Source organism: Sus scrofa, unplaced genomic scaffold (assembly GCF_000003025.6).
Source record: "Sus scrofa isolate TJ Tabasco breed Duroc unplaced genomic scaffold, Sscrofa11.1 Contig613, whole genome shotgun sequence".
Classification (NCBI taxonomy): Eukaryota; Metazoa; Chordata; class Mammalia; order Artiodactyla; family Suidae; genus Sus; species Sus scrofa.
In genome coordinates this window covers 10,745-21,207 of record NW_018085266.1, presented here as the reverse complement: position 1 = coordinate 21,207, position 10,463 = coordinate 10,745, and the positions used below count along the sequence as shown (strand labels likewise).

The following is a 10,463-nucleotide window of genomic DNA, read 5'->3' as shown; positions in this document are numbered from 1 at the left end:
ATGACACCCCACAGAAATGGAACCCTCTCGGGGAAGCCTCTGCAGGAGTTTGTGCTGGAGGGGTTTCAGGGTGGGCTGCAGACCCAGGCCCTGCTCTTTGCCCTCTTCCTGGCCCTGTACTTGGCAGCCGTCCTGGGGAACCTCACCATGATCGTGGTCATCACCCTGGACGCCCGTCTGCACTCCCCGATGTACTTCTTCCTCAAGAACCTCTCCTTCCTGGACCTGTGCTACTCATCTGTCATCTACCCCAAGGCCCTGGCCAACTTCCTGTCCTCAGCCAAGGTCATCTCCTTTGGGGGCTGTGCCTCCCAGTTCTTCTTCTTCTCCCTGATGGCTACTATGGAGACTCTCCTCTTGGCTGTGATGGCCTATGACCGCTTCCTGGCCATCTGCAGCCCCCTAAACTATCCTATCACCATGTGCCCATCAGCCTGTGCCCACCTGGTGCTGGGCTGCTATGGTGGAGGCTGCCTCAACGCCATCCTGCAGACCAGCTTCACATTCAACCTCCCCTTCTGCAGCTCCAACCACATCAACCACTTCTTCTGCGATGTGCCCCCGCTGCTCCTGCTTGCCTGTGCTGACACAGCCATCAATGAGCTGGTCCTGTTTGGCATCTGCGGGCTCATCATCGTGGGCACCACACTCGGGGTCCTCATCTCCTATGCCTACATCACCGTGACCATCCTGAGGATGCGCTCGGGAGCAGGCAGACACAAGCTCTTCTCCACCTGTGGCTCCCACATGACGGCCGTGTCCCTCTTTTATGGGACCGTCTTTGTCATGTATGCCCAGCCGGGAGCGGTGGAGTCCATGGAGCAGGGCAAGGTGGTCTCTGTCTTCTACACCCTGGTCATCCCCGTGCTCAACCCCCTCATCTACAGTCTGCGGAACAAGGAGGTGAAGGAGGCCCTGTGGAGCCTGGGCCACAAGCACACAGCCAAGTGACGGGGGCTCCTCCCCAAGTAGCAGGACTTCTCCTCCTCTCAGGCTCTTATCTTCTCCTATCTCAAACCTTCTTTCCCCTTGTCCTCCTCCTTGTGCCCTTCCTCTCCCCCCTCCTCTTCCTTCTTTGTCTTCTCCCTCTCTCATTTATTCTTCCATTTCTCCATGAGTTTCCATAAGTATTTTCTTGGGCTTATATACCATCCTAATCCAAATTTGGAATGGAAAAAAACATAATCATTTTTTCTTGCACCTCTCGAAAATTATTACCATTATGAAAATTTGCATTGTACAGTCACCAATCGGTAGTACCGAGCAGAAGAGCCTTAACTCTCACCTTGGATTTAATCAGAAAAACATGGCAGGTATGATATGGAATAGATATTCTGCAATACTACGAAAAAATGACTTTTCAAAACTCCACAGATTATACCATGTCTATGTTACTTACATTTCAGATTTGGGTGAAGGGCACTGGGCAATGATAGAACTGGTCTCTTGGTCCCATACACGCTTTGCATGCTGCTGCCACATAGAAGGTTCTCAGTACACATGTACGGCTTGACTGTAATTTGAGGTCACTGGTAACCCCTTATTCAATTCCACTGTAGCCCTGGCATTGCTTTAGGTATGTTTAAGTGTAGAACACACACCTTAAATGTGAAGACCATATTGTAGTTTGAATTCTGATGCCTTGTTAAGTTTCCGAAATGTTTAAAAATTTTGAATTGTGTTCAAAAATATTGCTTTTGTTGGAACTACTTTAAAGGTATATTTCAGCCGTGCAATGTACATTCACCTTGTTGTGTAATAGATCTCCAGACCTGAAGTTTCACCCTTTTCTAAAATTGAACTGCACACCCTTCAACAACCCCCTCTTTCCCCTCAGCTCCACCTCCTGAGAACCAACATCTTACTAGCTGCCTCCATGAAAGTCACTACTTCAGATACCTCCGATACGTAAAACATATAGGATTTGTCCTTTTGTGTCTGGTTATAGCACTTGGCATAGTGTCCTCAGGATTCATCCATGTTACCCTCAAATGACGGTAGTTTCATCTTTTTACAAGTTGAACACAATTCCATCCAACGTATTTTCCACAGTTGGTCTATTCATCCATCGATGACTATTTGGATGGCTGCTACCTTTTGCCATTGGTGAATAATGCTGCTATGTATATGCATATGCAATTATCTCGTATAGCTGCAGCTCCAAATTTTGGGTGAATATACACACAAACCTGTGACACCTGGATCGTAGAGTAAACACTTTTTAAGTTGAGGGGAACCTCCAAAATACTTCCATAGTGTCTGTACCTAAATTGTGCATTCCCATCAACAGGACAAGAATGTTCCAACTTCTCCAACTCCTAGTAAACATAGAAACTTTTTTTAAAAAATAAAGGAGCCATCCTAATAATTGTAGAGGATTATGTCATTGGTTTTGAGTTTCATTTCACAAATGGAAATTATTCTTATGTATATATCCAAATACATATATTTGTGTCGGGAGCCATAGGCTGCTGCAGTAAAGAAAGCAAAGCCACAGTCGACACCTGCATGAGGCTTGTCTGGTTAGCAGAGCTACAGACAAGCTGAAGAAAGAAGAAGGATTGCAGAGCAATCCCTTGAAAGACATCAGCTCCAGGGAAATAAAAATGATATCCCCAAAAAATATGTTAATCTATTTTTCTGTGTTTATCCTTCTTTTTCTATCTTTGATTCACAGCTTTCTTACTGCTAAAGATTTGCCCTGGGTACGTAAAACACTTGAACCAAAACAGAGTGAAGTTATCTAAACAATGTAGTGGAAAAAGCCTTTGTTTTGGAGTAACAATTTATGGCACCTATTTTGTGAGAGTATACAGGGGAAACTTATGATTTCAGTCCCTTTACTTAAAAAGAAGTTTGGGGCTGGGAAAAATGTTGTTTGGCCTATAAATTGCTATTTTCTATAATAGATATATTTTTTTATCAAATAACAGTGTCACCTGTAACTTTCATCCCTTGTGGGGGCATTTGTTAATTTTTGGGTATAATACTCCTTTCTATTGAAATTGGTGGTTTGGAACTTATGTACATCAGCACAATAGGTTAAATGGTTAGCTTGCTGGCACCAACTAAATCGTAGTTTTAAGAATGTCATGAGCCCAAGGCTTTCATGCATTGTGTTAACTACATACACCTTTAGTTAAAGAATGTTAGGTATCATAGTTTATTACTTATTAAAGCTTTGTTCTTAATATAGAATAGAATAGCTACTGTTGTTGACCTTTTAAGAAAAATACGGTGTGAAACTTTAAGTTTGTAATCTTGAAGGAAAATCTAAAGTTGAAAGGAACATGTTTAACTAACCTTTTTTTTGTATCTCAGGTGGAGGGAACAAAAGGGCTTTAAATCAAATGTTAATGTCAAATCTTACACGAAACCTGATTGTGATAGGGTATAAAAACTGATGCTTTTCATTTAATAAATTGGGTCATCTGCAGCATGCAGCTGAGGAGTTGGCTCCAATTCTTTCCACGCCGTTTGTAGCCCATCCTCTCCTTTGGCACTCCCTGGCTGCTGGGGCTGGACCTCGGCATATTTGGTGCAGCATAAGGAAGTTTCAGGCCCAGGGATCAAATCTGAGCCTATGCAACAGCTGTGGCAGCACTAGATCCTTAACCCACTGACTGGGCCTCAGTCAAAGCTGTACCTCAGTAGCCACCCGAGGCTCTGCAGGGGCAATGGCAAGTCCTTATCCCTCTGCATCATGGTCAGAACTCTGCATTTTCCCATGTCTTCGTTGGCCACATGGAGATCATATTTAGAAAAATATGTATGTATGTTCTTGTCAAAATTTCCATTGCATTATTGGTTTTTGTTTGTAGGAGATCTTTTTATACGCTGATGTCAGGTATGAGATTTGGAAATATTTTCTCCAATCTCAGAGGTTGCTTTTTCACTCTTCTGAGGTCCCATAATGCCACTGACTTTTCATTGTAATGAGGTCACTGTTGAATATTTTCATTTGACTTCTGTGCATCTGGGGTCATATTCAGGACATCGATCCAACAAGAAGACATAACACTTCCAAAGAGGCACACAGTCCAAATAGAAGCAGCGAAACCAAAGCAAATATTAACAAATATGAAGGGATAAATGAACAATAATACAATAATAACAGGGGACCTTAACCTCCAGCTTTCATTAATGGAAAGATCATCCAGACAGAAAATCAGTAAGGAAACCCTGCACTAAAGGATATACTGGGACAGATGGAATTCATTGATTTTTCACAGACTATTTTATCCAAAAACAGAAAAACACACTATTTTGTCAGGTGCATAAGGAACATTCTCCAGGAGAGATCACATACTAGGCCACTAAACAAGTCTCAATAACATCAAGAGAATCAAACTTTCATTAAGAAGTTTTTCTTGGAGTTCCCATCATCGTGCAGCAGAAATGAATCTGACTAGGAACCATGAGGATGTGGGTTAGATCCCTGGCCTCGGTCAGTGGGTTAAGCATCTGGCATTGCTGTGGCTGTGGTGTAGGCTGGGAGCTGTAGCTCTGATTTGACTCCTAGCCTGGGAACCTCCATATGCCATCAGCATGGCCCTAAAAAGCAAAAGAAAAGAAAATAGTGTGAAACTAGAACTCAAAAAAAGAATAAAATCACCAAAAACACTAACAAAGAGAATCTACACCAGTTTCTCAACAGCTAATTGCTCCCCGAAGGACTCAAAGAGGCAATCAAAAAATAACTTGAAAGTGAAGGTGGATTGCTGACATCACCAGGGGAAAGCAAGCTGCCTCACCACCTTCCTGTGTCAGGCACAAGGGCTAATGTAGCCAATTAACACCAAGTTGGGGACTCATAACAACAGGAAATGACACTCTCAGAGGTCTGGAGCATCAATGTCCAAAATCAAGTTGTCAGCAGGTCTGCTGCCCATGAAAGCTCTAGGGGAAAAAAAAAGGTGTACTCCTTGCTTCTTCCTGGCTTTTGGAGGCTCCTGGCAATCTGAGAAATTTTTTTTTGCTTTTGCTTTTCTTTTTTCTTTTTAGGGCCACACCTGTGGCATATGGAAGTTCCCAGGCTAGGGGCCAAATGAGCGCTGCAGCGGCCAGCCTACACCACAGCTCAGAGCAATGCCAGATCCTTAACCCACTGGGCGAGGCCAGGGATTGAACCTGCATCCTCATGGATCCTAGTCAGGTGCATTAACTGCTGAGCCATGAAGGCAACTCCCCGAGCATTTCTTTCCTGTTGCTGCATCACTCCAACCTCAGCCCAGGCTTTCCATGCCCTTCCTTCTTGTGGCTTCATCTCTCTGAGCACTTTTCTCTCTTTATGGGGAACACTAGTCATTGGTTTATGGCCCACCAAATATGGGATGGACTCATCCTAACTAATTCCCTTAGGAAGACCCTGTATCCAAAGAAGGTCACCTTCAGAGTTTCTGGGTAGACACATTTTGGAGGCAGTGGTCACCTTACTGCAGGGACGTTCCATGTACTCCAAAGGGACTTATGTTCTGTGGTGGCTGAGGGTGGTGTTCCATCTGTGCCAAGGAGGTCCGTGCACTTCATATTTTGAATCAAACCTAACATAAGACCCAACATTTCCTATTTTTTTATCAGTTACCAAGAGAAGCATACTAAAATATCAACCATGATTTGAATGTTGCATTTCATTTTCATTCTGTCAGGGTTTGGTTTTGTTTTGTTTTGTCTTTTGAGGGATGCACCCGTGGCAATGGGGGTTCCCAGGCTAGGGGTCCAATCTGACCTAGTGCTGCCAGCCTACACCACAGCCACAGCAATGTCAGATCTGAGCTGTGTCTGCAAACTACGCCAGCTCATGGATTCCCCAGCTCCTTAACCCACTGAGCAAGGCCAGGGATCAAACCCACAATCTCGTGGTTCCTAGTCAGATCTGTTTCTGCTGCGCCAGGATGGGAACTCCCATTCTGTCAGGTTTTAATGTACATATTGTAATCTTAATAAGTTGTGTACACCTTTAAATTTTTCACATCATCCAGTTGAATTACACATTTTCATTATGAAATGTCCATTCATAAGCAAAATTTCTTCTCCTGAAATCTACTCTGTCTAGTAATTATTGAGCCATACCAGCCTTGTTTTTTCCTTAGGAAGTTCATGACACAAATTTCTCCAGCATTTTGCTTTCCTACTTTCTCATTTTGATATTAAATATGAATCAACTTTATATTTTGACTTTGGATTTCTGTCCAGGATTAAAACATATTCTTTATCACATATACTTACTCAGTCTGCACTGGGGGAAGGGCCACACTAGGGCTGAGAAAGGGCTGTGCTGCTTCCCCAGGCACAGACGCTTACATGTCACTCTTTCTCACAAGCACAGGGGCAGATGACACAGAGGAGGAGGAACTGGGGGGGCACTGTTGGTCACAGCTGCTGCACAGGGACTGCCTTTGCCAGGATGGGCCCTGGGTCCCTCTGAGTGGTCTTGCTTCCCTCCTGTTGGACCTCAGTGCCTGCAGAGGGATTTCAGGCTCCCTGCCTCCCTTGTCTTGGCCTGAGATGTATCAGAGGGAGATTGGTCACAGGACCTCATCCTCCTGGATCCCAGGGAGTTGGGCGTCCCAGTGCACGCAGAGCCACAGTCCCTCCTAATTGGCCATTTGAGGGTTTGAGTCCCAGCTGTGACAATTGGAGAGAATCTTCAAAGCAGAGTGAACCAAAGGGGCATGTCCCAGGAACGCTAGCCTGCTGATGGACAAGCCATAGAGGGGCAGGTGAGGTGATTCCACACATTTCATGCTTCCACCAAGACCCATGAGGTTCCTGCACCAAGAACCTGAAGGCCTGGCCTGACTTTTCCCCAGACCCCATTACCATCCTCTGCCTCCATCCCACACACCTTCACAGCAAAGTCAGTCAGAGCTGAGCAGAGAGTGGAAAGTTGTCTTTGGTGCCACCTCATTTGCATTAGCACAGACCAGCTCGGGAGACCTGTCCACCTGGAAGCACAGGGTCCTGAGTGAGTCACACTCCTCCCACCATCCCAGGAGCAGTACAGCCATCGCTCAGCCAGATGTGGGCCACCAGTCACTGCTATGCGAATCCTGGGAGCTCGCAGTGTACCCCACACCATCCTCACCTCCCCACACCACGGGGCAGGGTCAGTGATGGTAGCAGGTCTGAACTTTCACGACAGTAGAAAGAATCAGGTGGTCTCATATAAACACGAGCTCAAATTGGGTGGTCTGAACCTTTGCACTTCAGACAGTCTCCAGGTACTGCTGGTGCTATAGAGCCTCAGACCACACCTGAGTAGCAAGAGGACACACGGGAGGACTCGGGCACAGGCATTACAAATAGAGGCTCGCCGAGAGCCTGGGATCTTTTGCTTCACCTGCGAAGGTGTTTCTCAGGCTCAACTCAAAGACAGGCTCACTGAAGCTGCCACCAAAAGCCACAGACAGACAATCTCAGAAAGACAGAGGAGTGTGTGAGTTGTGTTTTTTTCCTCACAAAGGCAAGCCAAGAGCTTGGATTCCGAGATGAAAATGTGAATCTCAACTCTGGTGCTCCCTAGGCTTTTTGAGGTCGTTGTTGTGCTGACCCAAGGCACCCAAGGTGGACAAAGTATCCTGGGAAACAGTCGCAGAATATGAAGCTGGGTATATCAGGGACGTAGGAGGCAACATAGGGAGGTTGGATGAAAAATGGCACTAGGTCACAGTGTGCGTGAGCAGGCGTTTGGGCAGAGAGGACCGGCAAGGTTGTGGGCAGAATGAATGTGAGTGTCTGTGCACAGATGCGGCTGCGGGTACAGGGCTGTGGACCAAAGTGGGTATGGCCTCCTGCAACTCCATTCTTGGCACCAGCCATGACCCTGAATTCCAAGAGGCACTCCAGGGCATCGGAGGTGGATCTGTGCCCTTTTATCTCCTGGGAGAGTTGGAATCAAGTCTCCCAGGAGAGCAACACTGGACAACTCACTCTTTCACCCACTTGCTCTTTCCTTGGAAGGTAGGAGCTCCCACAGACCACCTTGAAGGGAACTTCAAGCTGAGAGGGAATGTGCGGCTCACCGTTTCTCCACAGGCACCACGGACCAACCAGCCTCTGCCTGCACACCCCCGCTCCCGGTCAGCTCACTCCCTCAAAGACAGTCAGCTCCCTGAGGATGCAGATCTGACCCCCAGAAACATGCAATATGCTCTGAAATCAACAACACAGCCTCGCCTCCCCGGGGGAACGCTGGCTCAGGGTCCAGCCTACTTCCCAGCTCCTCCCTCTTTAGGCTGGGTCTCCTCTGCCCATCCCTGTGACCAGCAGACAGGGGATCCCAGGTCCCACCTGAGTGTGTGGTCAGCCCTGCTCGTGGGGGACAAGTAGGTCTCGGCAGGGGACGGGGACAAGAGGCAGCACCCAACAGGAAGACTCAGACACTGAAGGAGAAGTGACAGGTGGGGTTGGTGGCTCCCACCACAGGAAGCCCTTAACCCCAAAGGGTGTATTCAGCAACCAGGGGCGTGGATGCAAGGACTGGTAAGACTGTAGCATACCCATTTTCTGCATGTGTCACAGACTCTGTCCTGCTGATTCTCAGTCCACGGAGAAGGAAATTCCTCTCTCTGAGAATTGTTCAACACCTGGACATTGAAGAAAGAACCCCAGATTCTCGAGGATGAAGAGAGTTCTGCTGATGGTAGCCACCATGGACCAACCCCCAAGACAAAGGAGCAGAGATAGGTCTCAGGGTCTGCAGGAGTAGCAGACACAACGCCCACCTTAGCCCTGTGAGGGATGGTGCCTGATCTGCCCACAGCCTGGCCTGCAGATCCTACAATCCCTGCGTTAATTCCTGATGACACGAGGTGCTTGGAGATTTCTGTAATTTAAGAGAGTTCAAATAATGTTTGGAAATTGCAAGATTAGATCCTCTAGTGAGTTGTAGAAAAGGCACAGCTCAGAAGCATTCCACGGGGAGGGAAATCACGTCCTTCATGAATGACAAGGGGATGGAAGATATCCTTACACTGTAGGCTCCCAGATCGGCAGAACCCGGAACCACCCCAGAGCAGCAGCTCAGAGTCTCCCACAGGGGGAGGGCTCCAAGCATACCTAGGAATTGGTGAATCAGAGGGAATGTTTCCCATTTCAGGTCTGTCTGAGCTCTTTTGGAGTAAGACAGGGCAGCTGGTGATCTCTTTGTTGGTGTGCAGTGGACACTGAGGCGCCTACCACGCCAAAGGAAGGAAGACCTTGTGACTTTGACCTGCTCCCTCTCACTCTATCCTCACCTGCTCTCCGCATCTGTCCCCAGCTCAGGGCCATGACACCACACGCAAATGGAACCCTCTCAGGGAAGCCTCTGCAGGAGTTTGTGCTGGAGGGGTTTCAGGGTGGGCTGCAGACCCAGGCCCTGCTCTTTGCCCTCTTCCTGGCCCTGTACTTGGCGGCCGTCCTGGGGAACCTCACCATGATCGTGGTCATCACCCTGGATGCCCGTCTGCACTCCCCGATGTACTTCTTCCTCAAGAACCTCTCCTTCATGGACCTGTGCTACTCATCTGTCATCTACCCCAAAGCCCTGGCCAACGTCCTGTCCTTAGCCAAGGTCATTTCCTTCGGGGGCTGTGCCTCCCAGTTCTTCTTCTTCTCCATGATGGGCACGACTGAGGCTTTCCTCTTGGCAGTGATGGCCTATGACCGCTTCCTGGCCATCTGCAGCCCCCTACACTATCCCATCACCATGTGCCCATCAGCCTGTGCCCACTTGCTGCTGGGCTGCTACGGTGGAGGCTGCCTCAACGCCATCCTGCAGACCAGCTTCACATTCAGCCTCCCCTTCTGCAGCTCCAACCACATCAACCACTTCTTCTGTGATGTGCCCCCTCTTCTCCTGCTCGCCTGTGCCGACACAGCCATCAACAAGCTGGTCATGTTTGGCATCTGCGGGCTCATCATCGTGGGCACCACACTCGGGGTCCTCATCTCCTATGCCTACATCACCGTGACCATCCTGAGGATGCGCTCGGGAGCAGGCAGACACAAGCTCTTCTCCACCTGTGGCTCCCACATGACGGCCGTGTCCCTCTTTTATGGGACCCTTTTTGTCATGTATGCCCAGCCGGGAGCGGTGGAGTCCATGGAGCAGGGCAAGGTGGTCTCTGTCTTCTACACCCTGGTCATCCCCGTGCTCAACCCCCTCATCTACAGTCTGCGGAACAAGGAGGTGAAGGAGGCCCTGCGCAGACTGGGCCAAAAGAGCATCACCTCCTGATGGAGCCGGCCAGAGGAAGAGGGTCCTACATTTGTTTTGAGGAATTCGTGCCTCTTTCATTGAATTCCTTCTTTCATGCAACATATCATTCAGCTATTCCTAGAAGCAAACCTTGGACCATGCATGCAGGTACGAGATGCAAAGAGGAAAATGGCATCTTCATTGCCACCTAAAATCTCATGGTCTGTGATGGAGCAAGACGCTAAACATGAACAGAGTCGTGAACACAGAGTCTCTGATG

The 10,463-nt window shown here is 48.0% G+C and overlaps 2 protein-coding genes across 2 annotated transcripts; both read left to right on the top strand.

The window, feature by feature from the left end:
- On the top strand, positions 1–951 carry LOC100523289 (olfactory receptor 12-like). The gene has a single exon (XM_003133792.4). The coding sequence runs from the start codon at positions 1–3 to the stop codon at positions 949–951; it is 951 nt and encodes a 316-aa protein (XP_003133840.4).
- Positions 952–8,819: 7,868 nt separating this feature from the next.
- On the top strand, positions 8,820–10,222 carry LOC110259001 (olfactory receptor 12-like). The gene has a single exon (XM_021082298.1). The coding sequence runs from the start codon at positions 9,272–9,274 to the stop codon at positions 10,220–10,222; it is 951 nt and encodes a 316-aa protein (XP_020937957.1). The 5' UTR covers positions 8,820–9,271.
- Positions 10,223–10,463: the final 241 nt, after the last annotated feature.

Bases quoted from the DNA above. Each gene is read 5' to 3' on its own strand.
- LOC100523289 (XM_003133792.4), top strand. From the start codon at position 1: ATGACACCCCACAGAAATGGAACCCTCTCGGGGAAGCCTCTGCAGGAG.
- LOC110259001 (XM_021082298.1), top strand. From the start codon at position 9,272: ATGACACCACACGCAAATGGAACCCTCTCAGGGAAGCCTCTGCAGGAG.